The 19,349-nt window shown below is 43.6% G+C and overlaps 2 protein-coding genes across 2 annotated transcripts in view; both read left to right on the top strand.

The window, feature by feature from the left end:
* Positions 1 to 5,164, top strand: part of pacs2 (phosphofurin acidic cluster sorting protein 2) — a 49,936-nt gene extending 44,772 nt beyond the window's left edge. Inside the window, exons 20-25 of the mRNA XM_053434162.1 lie at positions 335 to 377; positions 492 to 534; positions 789 to 924; positions 1,536 to 1,756; positions 1,869 to 1,982; positions 2,721 to 5,164. Of these exons, the coding sequence (XP_053290137.1) occupies positions 335 to 377; positions 492 to 534; positions 789 to 924; positions 1,536 to 1,756; positions 1,869 to 1,982; positions 2,721 to 2,839 (676 nt within the window). The 3' untranslated portion in view covers positions 2,840 to 5,164. The remainder of the gene's footprint in view (positions 1 to 334; positions 378 to 491; positions 535 to 788; positions 925 to 1,535; positions 1,757 to 1,868; positions 1,983 to 2,720) is intronic.
* Positions 5,165 to 13,456: 8,292 nt separating this feature from the next.
* Positions 13,457 to 18,111, top strand: LOC128450596 (uncharacterized). Its single transcript, XM_053434151.1, has 2 exons — positions 13,457 to 17,735; positions 18,026 to 18,111. Exon 1 carries the CDS (start codon positions 13,507 to 13,509, stop codon positions 17,338 to 17,340), a length of 3,834 nt encoding a protein of 1,277 aa, XP_053290126.1. The 5' UTR covers positions 13,457 to 13,506; the 3' UTR covers positions 17,341 to 17,735; positions 18,026 to 18,111.
* Positions 18,112 to 19,349: the final 1,238 nt, after the last annotated feature.

The raw sequence follows: 19,349 nt of genomic DNA, 5'->3' as shown, positions 1-19,349 counted from the left end.
CCAGCTACAATCGGGGGGGGGGGGCCTGCAGACTTGATGGTGAATCTGTTTGAGGGCAGCATGCTCTGTTGATTGTGTCTGCATACTTTACATGCAATGGGTAAAACCCGCAGTATTTCCAGATGTGATGCTCTGGAAATCAGCACGAGTTGGACTAACAAGTTGATCCTTAGTGTTATTAACCCCTAGACGCCATTTCCTTTCAATTCTCACCTTTTAGATTTTTTCACAGAATGGTTTTAAGTTTCTTTTTACTTTCTATGAGATTTCTCATTTGAACAAGGCAAATTAAATGTTCTTCTTGCTGTCGCGTCCTTTCGCTGCCTCTCCACAGCCCCGACGAGGACTCGTGTCAGAAGTTCATCCCTTTCATTGGGGTGAGTCTCGTCTTCTATATCTATCTATATCTACCCTATAAATCCTGCTCTGGTTCAGTCGTTGTCCAGCTCATTTATGTCTACGTGTCTTTGTTTTCCTTTATAAACATTCAGATGGTGAAAGTTGGCATCGTGGAGCAGTCGTCGGCAGCGTCAGGTCAGACAGTGATTGGTTTGTTTATGGACTTTCAAAGTAGAATACAGATAGAATGCATCTTTTACAAGTGTAGTCTATGAATAAAAATGGTCATTTTTACGTTGCTATTATTCCTCGTTATGATCAGAGATGTAAAGCATCAGAGGGAGGAATCCAAATTGTTCATTTTGGTGCAAATATTGGTCTAAATAAAAAACGAATGTCTCACAGTTTTTTAGTTTTGGAATGATCCTGTGTATGGTCTGGTTCCTCAGGAGACTCTGATGATGCAGCACCTCTGGGCTCCTTGCTGCTCTCCTCCACGCCTCCACAGATATCTCCTGCTCTCAAAGAGGCGTCGCCCACCCCGCCCTCCTCACCCTCCGTCAACACCAGCTTCTGTGTTTACAGGTAGAACACAAAGAGACAAATCAGCTAAAAGGAGCTACCTTCAAATGAGTGGTTCCTAGAATTATATTATACTATTGTTATGGTTTTTACAAGATTTCCCTCTGAAATTGCTTAATTGTTGTTTTTAGATGGCTGAAGCGATAAACCTATAGTCAGCATGATGCTAGTCCTGAAAGTATCACTTGACATATTGTGTAGTAGAATGTGTTTTTTTATTATTTCCTATCCCATCAATTGTTTAGTAGTTTGAATCCTTGAATCAGATTGTTGTCTTTCTTGACTTAAATAAGATTTGTTAGAGCTGTTTTATCATATGTAGGTAAAAAAGATTATATAGAAATTGTAAAAGAACATATATTGTAACTAAATTCTTATTAAATACTACGAGAATGTCATTAAAAAGTAAAGTAAACTTATATTTTTTGTTATTAATTTCATGCATGAGATTCTTAACATGACTTTTCTGTGTTTGCTGTGTCACGGTGTCTATTTCCTCCACATATCCTCACATTTACCTGCTTTAACTCTTATTTCTAGAATTCCAAATTGAAAACTACTTGGCCAGTATTGACTCTTCTGCTTTCCTGCATTGACTCTTCTGCTCTCTGTAGCTCTGGCAGTCACACGGAGCTGATGGGGCTTCAGGTGGACTACTGGGTGGCTCCGACAGAAAGGAAGAAAGACGTGGAGAAGCGGGATTCCTCCTCCAAAAATACTCTGAAGTGCAATTTCCGCTCGCTGCAGGTCAGCCGGCTGCCACTGGGAGGCGCTGAGCCGAGCCCCCAGCCCACCATGTCCATGACAGTGGTCACCAAGGAGAAGAATAAGAAGGGTAAGATTTACCAAAGGAACAAACGTCATCACATTTCAATCCTCGCAGACCAGAAGAAGTCTGAATCCCTCATTACTCACAGCATGATTCTCTGTCGTTTCCCCCCCGGCAGTCATGTTCCTGCCAAAAAAGAGCAAAGACAAGGAGGTGGAGTCCAAGAGTCAAGTGATCGAGGGAATCAGCCGCCTCATCTGCACTGCCAAGCACCAGCAGACCATGCTGAGAGGTACCTGTCCCCACAGAGCCCAGTGTGGCCTCCCTACTCAAGTGTCCACTCAGAGATCACAGGGTTTTCTCTTTAGTCTTTCAAAGTTAACGATCTCAAATTAATCAGTTGCAATAACAAAGCATTAGTTGTCTCCTTCAAAATAAAAGAATCAACAATGAAAATGAATGTTTTGACCAGTCTCCTGATTAATAAAACCATCAAGACAAAAAAGATTTTCTAGTTATATTATATTCCTGTTAGGCTTGGTTAACTTAACGTTTCCTTTTCAAAATCTTCAGCTATTTTTCTGAATAAATTGTTATAGTTTTTTCCATAAACATACTTGTTATATACATTTTTCTAAATAATATATAATATTTCTAATTTAATATTTTTCATGTGAGTAGCTCAAGTCTGTGTTGCCAATTAAACATTATTTTCAATGTAGAGGTTAATGACAGAATACTAAAGAACTTAACCAGCATATTTTAAAATTATTATTTGGTTTATGATGGGATTTGCTGTACTTTTATTAGTGTGAATGTGCTTGTTACTCTTAAATCATCACAATGATGTTACTCAAACATTGCAACCATCAAACTTCATGCAGTTCATTATTTAATTATCATTATTACTATTTAATTATTGTTATTCTTAGCAAACCTTCCACTTGCCCAACTTCTCAAACGTGAGTATTTGCTGTCCGAGGGGGAGGAACCAGTTTTGTAATTCTAAATAAACTTTGTGTTTCTTCAGTGTTGATCGACGGCGTCGAGTGGAACGACGTCAAGTTTTTCCAGCTGGCGGCACAGTGGTCGTCACACGTCAAACACTTCCCCATCGGGATCTTTGGACACTCGAAAGGCCCGTACTAGCACCTAAGAGACACTGAGGACAGCCCCCCCCTCCCGTCGCCCCCGCCCTGGTGCCAACCGTTTTTAACCCCCTCACCTCACTCTCCCCCGGCACACATCTTCTGTTCTGCTGTCTTAATTTAAGCTCCTGCTTTCCACTGTTGCAATTTGTCCAATTATTTAATCTTTTGCGTGTTTTTTTTAATTTTTCTATTTATGTAAAGAAACGTCCCCGAGGGCAAAGCTGCTGAGGGAATATTTCTTTACTCTGCTTTTTAAAAAGAAAGAATCCTGCTGATGTTTTATAGACTTTTGAGAGAAAAAGAGCCTAATTTGATAATAATAATAATAATTAGAAATGACCTCTGACCTTCGACAAACTGTCAAGTGTGAACATGCTGGTTTTACTTTGGGTGAGGTTGGCTTCAAGCACTTGGCCCCAGCACAATGAATCAAGAACATATTAAAAAAAAAACGACAACAACACCGGATTTGTAATGAAGACGAGCATCTTCTTTTCTAACCATGATGAAGAAACGACGGACGCTCTTCTTCTTGTCGATTCCTCGTCTTAACCCCGAAGAACTAAAAATAAATGGCCCCTGACCTTTGACCCTCTGCACTACATGAAGACGTTTAATGTGCAATAGACTGTGTGAATATGTTTAATAATCTGACACTGTTGGAAGATTAGTTGTTTTTATTTTGTTCGTGAACTGTCTTGAGGTTTGAAGACTTGCTCTGAAATTTGGTCCAAAATATTAGAACATGAAGTGAACTTTTAGAAAAAATCCTTTTATATTATATTAAATGAATATTTGGGAAATGCACTTGTTTGCTTTCTTGCCAAGAGTTCGATGAGACGGATGAACTCTCTCGTATGTAGGGTGAATAAAAAGCTGCAGCTAGCTTAGCTTAGCACGGGGGAACAGCCATTCTGGAACTAATCATGGGAACAAAATCTGCCCACCAGCTACACCGTTACTTTTTGTTTGTTACATTTCTACAGAAACAGAGTAGTAAAAATACAAGTTGGGTTCTCTGTGGTTTAACAGGGAACTTAAATTACAGCTTGTCGAGATTTTAAGTCGGAGATTTAGTTTGAATTAAACAAAAGATGTGTTTTTTAGCATCTTCAAAGCTCACAAATTAACGTATTATATCTTGTTTACTTAGTCCGTGCAAAACCTGAGCCAGGCTTGCCACCTTTGTGCTAAACTCAAGTGAACCACCTCAAAGCATTGATCTTTCTTATCGAACTCTCAGCAAGAAAGTACAAATTATTCCCATAAGCCTGTCTATTAGAGTTTTTCCTCCGTATTAAATAATTTTAATTTAATTAATTTCCTCAAATGTATTTTATTAAACTCTTCCTCCTCGAGCCCCACACTCCTCCATCACACTCCATAGTTTTTTGCTAAAAGCAAGTGTTGTTTTTGCCAAAGGGAATATTCATCCACTGCAGCTCCCTCTGTATCACTACTGTGTGGTATTATAGATGACTTCATGACGTAGAGGTGAATGTATTGAAGGTACCTTAATGTAAAGCACTTTTAAATGTTTGTCCATGATAGATTTTAGTGTGTTCGACCTGCTCCCAAGAACCTGAGGGACACACAACTGGTCCACAGAGGCACATACGACACAATACCTGAGGTCAACAACAGCACAAGCGGTGGCGATGGGGCATATCGTGCATATGCAAAGTCAACCAGGCATCTATATCTTCTCAGTGCTGTTTAATATCACTTTACCCGAAGCCTCTTTGGACTGTGTTAGGTTTTAGTTGAATATTTTGTCAGGTTGGCCTAGAACGTGTACGTGACGTTAACATCTCAAAAGAATGTTCTGTCAGTAGATCGAATCTTTAGTTGACTATTAAACAAAACAAAAAAAAAGGTATTTTGCTTATAAACATTTCTTTCCGTAGCAGTTTCATCACAACCTTTGCCAATTTCTTGATAAGTGCCTAAATTGCTTAATTTTGACAGATCAATGTAAATAAAGGTCGCTGGCTAACATGGTGCTGATTCTGGTGCGACAACAACCAAATCTCTTAGTTCGGTGCGATGATTTATGTTCATTGGAAGGAGGGGAAATCACACTCTGGCCAGCTGACTCCCAGACATGGGTTTGGATTTATTATAAGAACATAACCGTCAAAACTATACAGTCCATTGTTGTTAAGCGAACATTTGTTTCTCTATAAAGATGTTATAGATGTTTTTTTCTTTTCCATGTTGTCTGTCTCAGAGAAAGGCTTGTTGAAACTGAAAAGTTCCCCTAAAGACTACCACTGTAATCCCAAAACTGGGAGTAATAAAATACTATACACACTAAAATGTACTTTTATTTACATGTGTTGGTTACTAGAGTCAGTCTCCTATTTAATAATTGGATGAAAATAATGCTATAGGCTAAAGGGGATTTTTTTTTTTTTTAAGAATCCTTTTTTATCTGCATTTGTTTTCAGTTATTATAAGACTCCAGGACCGATATGAAGAGGAATTATGATGATTTCATCGCGCTAACAGCAGCTGACTGTCCTTGGTTATGATTGGTTTAGCTCACATTAGATCGACCTATCAGCTGTCATAGTATGCTATAAATGATCCTGATGATGTCATGCAGCATAAAAAAGTTTTGGGGTATATTTACAGTCCATGCATCCCCCCTCCAACGCATCATTTTTAAATGTTATTATGAGTTTAAGTGACACTCTGAGTTGGTAATGAGTTTTCAGAACAGTAGTTTAAGACTTTTGAGCCAACGACTCCACCAGCCTACCTCATAGCATCTGCACCCTGCCAACAGGAACAGGTCTTTTAGTGATGGAGTGACATTAAACCACATCACTGTGTACTGGCAGCGCAGAAATACACAGCTGAATCTGCTGGATCCGCACTGCGAATGATCAGAGCTCCTGCAAGCACGTTCTCCCTTTTAATCTCAAAGTGTTTATCTGACTGCGTCTCATAAACGGGGTCACTGCCGGAGGAGCTGTATCCAATCAAGCTCATCAACCCTGTCTCTTTTTGGTGGTACCAGAGCATTACATAGAGGTTGTTGTCATTGTGACTGCACTTGATCTCTACCCTGGCTGCTTGGTTGACTATTCTAGTCACAGCGCCCACCCCTACCCCCTGTCACTGCAACAGGTCACTTATCTCAAAATATAAAGAGGAATAAGAGTATGGTATTAGACATTGTTTTGCAAAAACTTTAGGGATATTTTGGGGCATTTATATTTTACTGTTTGATTATAAACTTTATTATAAAACAAATACAAGCAAATATAAAGAACATGTTGAAACACAACAACTTATTTGTCTGTTGTGTGTTTTCTGGAGTCTGATCCTCTGTGTTTCTCTCAGCTTTGAAGCTGTGTCGTGGTTTTTCTTGCTGTTATCTGCTGCATCGTTTATGGAGGTTTTTGAACGACGGCTCTCTCCGTCTTTATTACTGTGTACTTGCTGCTCCAAAATATTCTCCGCTGTCCTCAGGGTGGTTCAGGTTCTTGATTTGAAGAAAAGCTGTTTTCTCTCCATTTCCACTCACATTGAAGCGGCTCAAAAACTTTGACTCAATATTGGATGTTTTATAATAAACATATCCGATCAGCTTCAGGGAACTTTCTCCTGCTGAGCGCTGGTAACAGAGAATTGTGTCATAGTTCGGGATTTGATGTGTTAAGCTCAGGTTGAATTCACCATCTGGTTTCATCAACAGGTCGGCTGGAGTCTGAAACACTGGTTTGTCATTACTGAGGTAAACTCCTGTAAAGAGAGAATTCAGGCTCTAACTTCTTGTGACTAGTGGTTAAAAACATTTAGTGCACTGGGAATATATTCCATGAAAAGCAGCAGTAAGGAATAAGCAATCAATGAAATAGAACATAAATATTACATCTCAGTTCCTCACGACTGGGACCGATGAAGATTCATTTAGAAATGAAACTGTAAAAGTGTCTTAATGAAGGAATGATACCCTTAATCCAGAACACAGTGATGATGGATGTGATGAGATGAGGTGGCTTCATGTTGAAAATGAAGAACCAGCGACAGTCTCTGCTGTGCTTTGTGGATCAGAGGGAGAGACAGGAAGTGATGTAGAGAAATCAGATTGACACAGAGGTAACTTTCTTTCATTGAGGAAATACAACACAACTTAACACTGTTAGCTCCACAATAGAGGTTATGTTTTCACTCCTGTCAGCTGATTGGTTGGTTTGGCAGCAAAATTAAGTAAAGTTCTTCATCGCTTTCTTTAATATTGTGATATGAGACATACTTTGCGAAATGACACTGAAAAATTAAGTTGTTTAGAGAATTACAGCTTACGTTCAAATGAGCTTTATTTATTAGTTATGCCCAAAGTAAACACTGAATTTGGTAAGCACTGTTTTAAGTTCGCTGCACCTGCTGCTTGGAATGCACTGCAAAAAACTCTTAAGTTAAAGGAGCTCATAAACCTTGAAACTTTGAAGACTCGTGTGAGAGAAATTGGAGCGGCTTCATACCGCACTTGTTCTTGTTTTGGTGGGAATCCGAGCTTTAGTCCTGTTGCCTTATCTTAAGGGAACAGGGAACTTATCTTATTTGATCTGTGTTATGTGATTTTTGTGTGTCTGTGACTGTTGACATTTTTTGTATGCTGCTGTCTTGGCCAGGCTTCCCTTGGAAAAGAGGTCATTGTATCTCAACGGGACCGACCTGGTTAAATAAAGGCAAATAAAAATAAATAAAATAAGAGATTATAAATGTTAGTTTGATACATTTTGGATTAATTGCTCCCTCGTACCATTCAAGTAGGAAAGTTCTCCTCCATGCTGTTATTTGCAGAGACGAGGTAATGATGTAAAACTCCCATGACAGACACGTTGACTGCAGGAGGCTGCTGAAGGTGTTTTTTCAAACCACAGTTGATAAAGAACAGAGTTTAGTTTTTGTGTTGTTCAAAGCAGATCTTCCTCAGTGTGCGTATCGAGCTGCACAGTAGTAAACTGCACTGTGCTCTTTTCTGACTGCTTTGATTAGGAGAGAGCTATTCTTTGCTCTACTCCCTCTCAAATCTCCAGTGATTTCAAACTTCTTATCATGAGACGCTTCCATTGTTGCATCTTGATATTTAAAATATCCGATGAGCTTCATAGCTGTGGCTCCTGGTGAGCGCTGGCACCAGATTATTTTTGTGTAGTCAGTTCTATCATGGCTGCAGGAAATCTGCACGTTGTCACCAGGGTTTGTGACGGCTCTTAACAGCCCGTCCTCCCCTTCACACAAACACACACACACTCCTGCAGACAGAAGTCTCTTCCACAGATTGAGACGTAACACTGTGTGGCGGATTCTGAGTTATGTGGGCTGATCGTGGTGCTGGTGGCGGACCCTGTGTCGCGTTGGCATTGGGCACGGGCGGTGGACCAGGACCGCGGTGGTGGCTCGTGATGGGTCCTGGTGGGCGGCGCTGGACGGTGACTGAGGACTGGAGTGGTGTCTGGTCTGGATGGTGGATCGTGGTCTGGATGGTTGCTGACCATGGACTGTGATTGCAGCGGGACTGCTTGGCATGTCATGTTGGGGTTGCCCTTCGGGATGTCTACCCTCATCAAATGCTGCTAGAGACTTTAATCTTTAATCTTGAAGACATCTGGATGATGTTTTCCTGCACGTGGCATCTATTGCACTTCTGTCCGTCCTGGGAGAGGGATCCCTCACATGTGGCTCTCTCTGAGGTTTCTACGTATTTTTACCCTGTTAAAAGGGTTTTTAGTAGGGATGCACCGATTTATCGGCCGAACATCGGTAGCGGCCGATATTCGCCTCGTTTACTGATATCGGCTTATCGGTAATAAACTTGACTTTCACCGATATCATTGGCCGATGTTCATATTTGTTGTAAAACCGCTGGGCACATGCCGCGGCTGGGGGAGCAGTCGCTCCGTCGCCCCTCCTCTCCGCGCCGCCGGAGGCTCAAGGCCTCAGTATGCTTCTCCGAGTCCGTTGCGGACAGACGGACGGACCGTTTTTGATTTATAGTTCTACGAGCCTTTTTGTTGTGAAAACAATTCACCGCCAGAACAGTAGATGGCGCAACGGAAGTCGAGCTTAGAGAAGCCTACCTCATGAGGTATATAGAAGAAGTCCACGCTGGTTTATTTACGTCCTCCCGGCTCCTCACACACAGTGAACGATGGCAGTTAACAGAAAAAGGATGTTGATGACGCGACAGTTTTTGCTGAATAAAGTGACACCCAGCGGGTCAAAGTGCTTATGTTATCGTGTCTTAGCGCAGCGGTTCCCCGGTCTTGTTTCCAAACTACGTTGCTAATTCAACAGCTGCAACAGCTTGAAGCTACACGGAGGCAGCTAGCTTCCCCCAGCTTCCACACACAGTCAGCACGGACACCCGATACTAACTACTACCAAGTGTTTGCTTCTAACCTGACGGTGTTTGAGAAACAGTGTCATGAGAGCCGTGGGATTAAAGTCAGCGGGTTTTTGCGCTGTTCCCACCGCAGTTAGCATGGTGGCTAGCCCGCTATCCCCGTTATCAAAGTTCGTTATAACCTCATGTGACCGTACACACATGCCGTAAGTGCTCTAACCAGCCACCGTCAGCCGGACAACGCCGCTGGCTTAACACACTTGTCACATTAATCATAGAGTCGTAGTTGTGATTTAGGTTTATTGTGATGTAGGGAATGGAACAGGAAGTTTCCATTCCGAAATGCTGGCGTTAGCGGACCAATCACAGCCAAGGGCTATCCGTGGGCTGTCCGTCATTTCGACGTGTAGTTAGAAAAATGAGAGCTGCACGAAAAGCTCTGCGAGGAGCCTCGGAGAGGCACGGAGAGGGCGTTCCACGTTGGAGAGGGCGGTCCTATCTGTCCGTGTCCGTCAAAACGGAGAAGCATACATTGGCCTTCAGTGTGCTTCACTGGGAGGTCCTCATCCGGTGGCACCTCACGGCGTCACTGGTGCGGGGGCTTTCTTTCTCTTGGACCGCGGGGCGGTGTCCATCGCCGGCGCTGAAGGCGGGCTGTTGGAGGGGACCGGGTACGCGGTCAGCGGCGGCCACTCTGGACGCGTGTCGGGCCCTTCTCGCGGATCACCTCAGCTTAAGGCCAATTGTAACTGCCGCACATTGGCAGTTTGTTTAGTTGGTTAACCTCCCGTTTTTGGTTCCTACTGGTTATAATGGCACTGGGGCGGAACTAATTGCCGCCGTCATATGTTTCCTACACCACACCTTTAAGCGACGTACCTAGCCAAACAGCGCGAAAGAAGCAGCACAATCAATAAGCTATAAATTAAAGTTAAAAGTAAAAGCACATAAGAAGAAGAAGAAAAAACTATAAAGGACAAGCAATAAGATAAGATTCCCTCAAGTAGTAAGCAGTGGACGAGGTATGTTTATCATTTATTTATATCTAAGAAGAATGTGAACGATTTTATTGTGTTGCTTTCAATTGCATGGTTGTGCGTGATAGTGATTTGCATACTATGTAAAGTTGTGAATATGTTTATGTAAGTTAAGTTTGTAAATGTGCAAGTTAATATTGAGCTGCGGGCTGTATGTGAGGTGTGTGTGAAGTGTTTTTTGGTGTAATGTAACACCTGTTGTGCTGCTGTAAAAACGGACATTTGCATATTGTGAAATTGTATTTATTTTCATTTATTTTTCTCTCTAAACCCAGTTCTCACGGGTTGGTTCGACCTGGAAATAAAACCCCGTTTTCTAACAAAGACCTCTGGCCTCGTGTGAACTACTTGGGAGCTACAGTGAGAACTCGACTGCTCTGCATGAGTAGCCGAGGAAGACGCAACCAGACAGCAGCGGCCATCTCCATGCCGCGTGTGTATCCTTTACCACCAGGACGGCGTGAACATGGCTGCAAATAAAAGACTTAAGTGTTTTGCACTGAGAGACTGAGATCATTTGTGCATTTTTCAGTACAGTTTATTTAAACCATTGACTTTAAGTGCACAAGAGACTGAAACTTTATTTTCATTTTCATATAACAAGTTGATGTTTACCTACCTTTTATTTGATTATTTGAAGCGCATTGATACTCACATTGTGTTGATATTGAGATTGTGTATATTGGTGGTTACACTGTAAAATTTCTGTTAAACCAATGACACTAAATTAAGAGACAACTGTATTACTGTGAATTTAAAAGTGTATTGCTGTTACTTAGCAAGTGTTTAATATGTCTGTAGCTTACCTTTTGAAAGAGGCAATGTCTTTGTGTTTATTTTTCACTCTGAGTGATTTAAGTTAAACACAGCTGTAAACAAATACCTAAAAAATATTGTAAGCTACCCTGAACCCAACTTTACTACTGAGTTAATTACTAAGCTAAAGATAATTTTGGATTTAAACCAAACTAAAGTAACCCAAGTAAAATGTCAGAGTTTGAGCTAGCCCCTGAGAGTGACGAAGAACGTGTCAGTGATGATGACATGAAGCAGCACTGCACAGAAGCACAACCACAAACGACCGAAGGCACTGAAGCTGATAACCCCACTACCTCACAAGAGCCACAAAGAGGCCAAAGAGTTCGTAAATTGACGGAGAAGGGCCAAGAACTGCACGATGAGCAAGTAAGAAAGGTTGCACACCGTTTCAGCGTGAGCTACGAGAAGTGGAAGACTATCATTAAGGACGCCAAAGGTACGCTGAGTGGTCAATGCTCAAACAACCTGCTGCATGAACACATTACCAAGGTCAGCAATGCCTCAAATAATCTAAATGATGTTTATGAAGAGCTAAGACACATCAAAATTCCAGACCAAGACACACGTCGCAGAGTAGACACCTGTGAAGCAGTAACAAAGAAGATAATCAAAACTGCAAGAGGTTATCTAAAAACTGAAAGGGGTGAATGTCAAGTGGATGATAAACAAGGTGTTGAAGAAACAGGATCTGTGAGCAAGTCTGTAGTCTCAGATAATATAAGCATTAAGTCTCAACACACCAAGTCCTCCAAGTTCTCTGCCCAAAGCTCTCGAAGCAGCTCAAAAATCACATCCAGACGTTCAAGTCAGTCTTCTTCACACAGGCAATACGCCGCTGCCGAAGCTGCTGCCAATGAAGCCGAATTTCAAGTTCTGCTCGAAAAGGAACGACATATCGAAGAACTTGAAAAACTTGAAGCTGAAGAATCAGAGAGGAAGAGGGTTCTTGAAGCCGAAGAATCAGAAAGGAAGAGGGTTCTAGAGGCCAAGCGCAGACAAATAGAGCGAATGGATACATTAAAGAATCTAAAGGCTGCCAAGGCCCGACTGCAAGTATATAAGCAGAATGAAGGCTCAGATGAAGAAGTGGAACCGCTGCTCCATCAACATGTCCCCTTGAAGGAGGAAAGGAAGGAGGTCAAACAGGAACGTAACCTGTCAAAGCATCACCCTCAACCACAAGCTATGCCACTTCTGAACAAAGAAGATACCACTGCAGCCCTCGTGAAAGTGTTTGCAGACTCCATCAGCGCGAGTCGTCTTCCCATACCTGAACCATCAATGTTCAACGGCGATCCACTCAGATTCAACGACTGGAAGGTTTCATTTAAGACACTTATTGACCGGAAAAACATACCAGGTGACGAGAAGATATATTACTTGCGAAGGTATGTGGGTGGAGTTGCAAAAAGGGCCATAGAGAGTAATTTCCTTCTAGGCACAGAGTCCGCCTATTGCGCAGCGTGGACCATCTTAGAAGAGAGATATGGCAATCCATTCCTCATAGCCAAAGCCTTCAGAGACAAGCTTGATTCATGGCCCAAGATAAGCTCCAAAGGAAGCTCAGAACTCCGAGAACTTGCTGACTTCCTCCGTGGCTGTGAAGCCGCCATGTCTCAGATTGAGGGTCTTGAGATACTCAATGACTGCAATGAAAATCAGAAAATGCTTGCTAAACTTCCAGACTGGCTGAGCTCAAGATGGAATAGGAAGGTTATGGAAGAGGAAGAACATAGTCGCAGGTACCCAAGCTTCAGTCAGTTTGTCATGTTCGTTACACGTGAAGCAAAAATCGCTTGCAACCCGATATCATCCCTCCACGCTCTAAAACCAGTTGAATGTGAGAAGAGCAAGGATCCAAGGAACAGAGGTCCTGGAGCAAAGGTATTGGCGACAAATTCAGACGAAAAGGCTGCCGCCACAAGCTGTGTGTTCTGTGAAAGGACAGGGCACAGTCTTCACCAGTGTTATAAATTCAAAGATGAAACCGTCTCTGACCGGGTCAAGTTTGTGCAAGAAAATAAGTTGTGCTTTGGCTGTCTGAAGTCTGGCCACCGCTCAAAGGACTGCGAAAACAGAATGATCTGCAAAACGTGTGAGAAAAAACACCCGACTTGCCTCCATGATAATCGCACCAAGGAAGGAAGGAGGTCAACAATGCCTGATGCAGCAAGAGACATGTCAAATGGACGCAAAATTGAACGGTCACAGGATAGGGCAACAAGAACCTCACTTGAAGCAACATCCAATAGAGTCCTCCAGCATGTCAAAGGCACTCATACATCCACCATCATCCCAGTGTGGGTGTCGGCCTCAAGTGAGCCTGATCGTGAAGTTCTTGTGTATGCACTTCTTGATACACAGAGTGACACAACCTTTCTCATGGACGACACTGCAAAGGCTCTACATGCGAAGAACGAACCAGTTCAGCTAAAACTCTCAACAATGGCTTCAAGAAACACTGTTGTGTCCTGTAGGAAACTGACTGGTCTGCAAGTAAGAGGAATGCATTCGGACAAGATAATTCCCCTGCCAGTGACCTATACAAGAGAATTCATACCTGCAAACAGAGATCATATTCCCACACCAGAGACGGCGAAAGCATGGCCACATCTCGAACACATCGCAGATGAGATAGCTCCGCACCAAAGCTGCGACGTAGGCTTGCTAATTGGCTACAACTGTACTCAAGCACTCGTCCCAAGACAAGTGGTTTCTGGGGAAGAAAATCAGCCCTTTGCACTGAGAACTGACTTGGGCTGGAGTGTAGTTGGCTACGGCAACCTATCACTCGACTATGGAGACGCGATTGGAGTGAGTCACCAGGTCATCGTTAAGCAAGTGATACCAGGTAATCCATCCTTTTCAAACCTCACAAGCGAAGTGCACTACGTATGTAGAACACAAATCCAGGAAGTTGTCTCGCCTTCAGCTGTCATCAAGGTGCTGGAATCTGACTTTGTGGAAAAAGCTTCAGAGGACGGCAACATATCTCAAGAAGACCTCAGATTCCTGTCAAGGATGGAAAAAGGCATCAGGCTCAAGGAGGATGGTCATTACGAAATGCCACTGCCATTCAAGAAAGACAGACCTAACTTACCAGATAACAAGATATGTGCTATCCACCGTCTCAGATGCCTAGAAAGGAAGCTGAAGAGAAACAAGCAGTACTACCAAGACTACAAGACCTTCATGGACGAGACCATAACCCGTGGAGATGCAGAAAAGGTCCCACAAGAAGATATCAGCAAAGCCCCAGCATGGTACATTCCCCACCACGGGGTGTATCATCCGCAAAAGCCTGGGAAAATTCGAGTCGTCTTTGACTGCTCTGCAAGATTTAAAGAGACATGCCTGAATGATCATCTCCTGACAGGCCCAGAGTTGACAAACACCTTGATCGGAGTCCTCTGTCGGTTTCGTCGAGGTCCTGTGGCAATCATGTGCGATATTGAGCGCATGTTTCACCAGTTCCACGTGAATGCAGAAGATCAAGATTACCTACGTTTCCTATGGTGGGAGAATGGAAATCTCGAAGCAGAACCCTCCATCTACCGGATGAAAGTCCACCTGTTTGGTGCAGCCTCCTCACCTGGCTGCGCCAACTTTGGACTCAAACACCTCGCTGCTGAAGGACGTGGACGCTTCAGTGAAGACACCATCCGCTTCATCCAGAATAATTTCTATGTTGATGATGGGTTGGCAAGTGTAACATCTGAAAGGCAAGCGATCCAACTAGTGAAAGAGGCAAGAGAACTATGTAGCACAGGCAAACTCCGGCTGCATAAGTTCATCTCTACCAGCAAGGAAGTCCTAGCCACAATCCCTAAAGAGGAATGTGCTAAAGTTGCCAAGGACTTGGACATGGCACTCGGAGAGCAACACATGGATAGAGCACTCGGTGTTCAGTGGTGCGTGTCTTCTGACCAGTTCCAGTTCAGAGTGCTTGTCAAAGAAAATCCATTTACCCGAAGAGGAGTCTTGTCCACGGTTGCCTCAGTATATGACCCGCTTGGGTTCGTGGCACCCTTCATCCTGGTTGGAAAGCAGATACTGCAGCAGATGTGTCGTGACAAGCTCAGTTGGGATGACCCCTTGCCTGATGACCTTCGACCCTTGTGGGAATATTGGCTCAAAGACCTGAAAAACCTGGCTGGTGTGAAGATCCAGAGATGCTACACTCCACCAAGCTTCAACGTCCAGCACTATGAGCTCCACCATTTTTCGGACGCCAGTGTGTCAGGCTACGGAGAGTGCTCATACCTCAGAGCGGTCAGTACATCAGGTGAAGTCCACTGTACCTTAGTCATGGGAAAGTCAAGAGTCACCCCTTCTAAGGTCACGACCATACCAAGACTAGAGCTGTCAGCAGCAGTGGTAGCTGTCCGCATCAGTGACCTGCTCAAGAAAGAGCTCGAAGTAGAATGCCTACAAGAAGTATTTTGGACTGATTCTATGGTTGTACTTGGATACATCAGTAATGAAGCCAGAAGATTTCATGTGTTCGTAGCAAACCGTGTAGAACGCATCAAGCGAAGCACAGAGTCAGCGCAGTGGAGGTATGTGACTACTGAGGAGAACCCAGCAGATCACGCCTCAAGAGGTCTCACGGCAGAACAGCTTGTAGCCTCTAACTGGTTCACAGGCCCAGCCTTTCTGTGGCAGAAAGAGCTACCAAGTGGAGATGTAAAGGTGGGAGATATCTCAATTAGTGACCCAGAGCTCAAGAAGGCCCAGGTTCATGATACTCAGGCAAAGGAGGTGAGGTCGCTTTTAGATCGCCTACACAAGTTCTCAGACTGGTTAAGAGTGGTAAAAGCTATTGCCAGGCTCCAGCGCCGTGCAAAGGAGGTCAAAGGTCTCAAGCCGAAGTCCTGTGAAGCCAGCAGTCTAGAGGAAAGAAGAGAAGCAGAGATGACCATAATCAAGATGGTTCAACATGCAACCCTATCTCAAGAAGTCCAGTGCCTCCAGCATCACAAGGAGATAGGTCGCAAGTCCAAGTTGAACAAGCTAAGTCCATTCCTGGATAACAAAGGAATCATCAGAGTGGGAGGCCGCTTAACTCATGCTGCCCTACATCCACATGTGAAGCATCCAGCAGTTCTTACAAAGGACAGTCATGTGTCAGCATTGTTGGTCAAGCACTATCACGAGAGAGTGCACCATCAGGGCCGAGGAATGACTATGAACGAGCTCCGCTCGAATGGCATATGGATCCTTGGATGCAGCAAGACAGTGTCATCCCATATTTACAAGTGCACTAAGTGCAGGAAGTTCAGAAGAGGCACTGAACAACAAAAGATGGCAGACCTCCCGGAAGATAGGATGGACACTACTCCTCCGTTCACTTACTGCGGGATGGACTGCTTTGGACCATTCCACATCAAAGAAGGAAGGAAAGAGCTAAAGCGTTACGGGCTATTACTTACCTGCATGTGTTCTAGAGCAGTACACATAGAGATGCTTGATAGCATGACCACCGATGCCTTCATTAACGCTCTGCGCTCCTTCATCGCTATTCGGGGAATGGTACGGCAGATAAGATGTGATAGAGGGACAAACTTCGCTGGTGCAAGGCGTGAGTTTGATGAGGCATTGAGAGAGATGGATCAAGAGGAGCTCAAGGAACTGGGATGTGAGTTCATCATGAACACCCCAGCTTCAAGTCACATGGGTGGTGTCTGGGAAAGACAAATCCGCACCATCAGGAGTGTTTTGACGTCTATTCTAGAACAGTCAGCCAAACAACTTGACTGTTCCTCTCTACGAACATTCTTATACGAAGTCATGGCGATCGTGAATAGTCGACCTCTGACTACTGATAACCTGAATGATTCATCTAGTCCAGAGCCTTTGACACCGAACCACATACTGACCATGAAGTCTACGATTATATCCCCTCCTCCTGGAAAGTTCGTTAAGGAAGATATTTACATCCGCAAGAGATGGCGTCGGGTTCAACTCCTAGCCAACAACTTCTGGTCACGATGGAAGAAGGAGTACCTCTTAAATCTCCAGCACAGACAGAAGTGGGTCAAAGACTGCAGAAACGCGAAGGTTGATGACATCGTTCTACTAAAGGATGAGCTGACGCCGAGAAACCAGTGGAAGTTAGCTAAGATTATCGAAGTCTATCCCGGGAAGGATGAGAGAGTAAGGAAGCTCAAGCTGCTCATCGGCGACTCAACTCTGGATGTAATGGGAAGGCGCACCTCCAAGCCGGTTCACCTCGAGAGACCCATTCATAAAACAGTCACACTGTTGGAAGCAGACTGAAGACCACAGGGTTTTAAGCCTACTCTGTTTATTAGTGACCAAATTTACTTTATTTGATGTTTTATATGCAGTATATGTCCTTAAGATGTTTAAGTAATCACAGGTGATTGGTGGGAGTGTAACTGCCGCACATTGGCAGTTTGTTTAGTTGGTTAACCTCCCGTTTTTGGTTCCTACTGGTTATAATGGCACTGGGGCGGAACTAATTGCCGCCGTCATATGTTTCCTACACCACACCTTTAAGCGACGTACCTAGCCAAACAGCGCGAAAGAAGCAGCACAATCAATAAGCTATAAATTAAAGTTAAAAGTAAAAGCACATAAGAAGAAGAAGAAAAAACTATAAAGGACAAGCAATAAGATAAGATTCCCTCAAGTAGTAAGCAGTGGACGAGGTATGTTTATCATTTATTTATATCTAAGAAGAATGTGAACGATTTTATTGTGTTGCTTTCAATTGCATGGTTGTGCGTGATAGTGATTTGCATACTATGTAAAGTTGTGAATATGTTTATGTAAGTTAAGTTTGTAAATGTGCAAGTTAATATTGAGCTGCGGGCTGTATGTGAGGTGTGTGTGAAGTGTTTTTTGGTGTAATGTAACACCTGTTGTGCTGCTGTAAAAACGGACATTTGCATATTGTGAAATTGTATTTATTTTCATTTATTTTTCTCTCTAAACCCAGTTCTCACGGGTTGGTTCGACCTGGAAATAAAACCCCGTTTTCTAACAAAGACCTCTGGCCTCGTGTGAACTACTTGGGAGCTACACCAATGTATGCTTCTCCGTTTTGACGGACACGGACAGATAGGACCGCCTTCTCTAACGTGGAACGCCCTCTCCGGGCCTTTCCGCGGCTCCTCGGAGAGCTTTTCGTGCAGCTCTCATTTTTCTAACTACACGTTGAAATGGCGGTGAGCCCACGGATAGCCCTTGGCTGTGATTTGTCCGCTAACGCCAGCATTTCGGGACCTCGAACTTCCTGTTCCATTCCCTACATCTCTATGATTAATGTGACAAGTGTGTTAAGCCAGCGGCGTTGTCCGGCTGACGGTGGCTGGTTAGAGCACTTACGGCATGTGTGTACGGTCACATACGGTTATAACGAACTTTCATAACGGGGCTAGCGGGCTAGCCACCATGCTAACTGCGGTGGGAACAGCGCAAAAACCCGCTGACTTTAATCCCACGGCTCTCATGACACTGTTTCTCAAACACTGTCAGCTTAGAAGCAAACACTTGGTAGTAGCTAGTATCGGGTGTCCCTGCTGACTGTGTGTGGATACTAGCTGCCTCCGTGTAGCTTCAAGCTGTTGCAGCTGTTGAATTAGCAACGCAGTTTGGAAACAAGACCGGGGAACCGCTGCGCTAAGACACGATAACAAAAGCATTTTGACCCGCTGGGTTTCACTTTATTCGGCAAAAACTGTCGCGTCATCAACATCCTTTTTCTGTTAGTTGCCATCGTTCACTGTGTGTGAGGAGCCGGGAGGACGTAAATAAACCAGCGTGGACTTCTTCTATATACCTCATGAGGGAGGCTTCTCTAAGCTCGACTTCCGTCTCGCCATCTACTGTTCTGGCACTGAATTGTTTTCACAACAAAAAGGCTCGTAGAACTATAAATCAAAAAGGGTCCGTCCGCTCCGTCCGTCCGTCAGTCCGCAACGGACTCGGAGAAGCATACTGAGGCCTTTACTCTTGCTGAGGGTTAAGGACAGAGGATGTCACACCCTGTTAAAGCCCTATGAGATGAATTGTAATTTGTGAATACGGGCTATACAAATCAAATTTGATTGATTGATTGATTAACTTAACCCTTGTGTGGTGTTCATGTTTTGGTCACCCAGCCAATGTTCGTGGGTCTGTTGGACCAACCGCATTATTCGGTGTTTCAATCAATACAGCTACCACAATATATGTAAAAATACTTAACAGATGTTAACTTTATCCCAATAACAAGCAATATAAACAGCATATATGGTTAATATTCGTCATTTATCCCTGTT

Source organism: Pleuronectes platessa, chromosome 11 (assembly GCF_947347685.1).
Source record: "Pleuronectes platessa chromosome 11, fPlePla1.1, whole genome shotgun sequence".
In the NCBI taxonomy this organism is placed as follows: domain Eukaryota; kingdom Metazoa; phylum Chordata; class Actinopteri; order Pleuronectiformes; family Pleuronectidae; genus Pleuronectes; species Pleuronectes platessa.
This window is presented reverse-complemented; position numbering and strand designations above follow the sequence as displayed.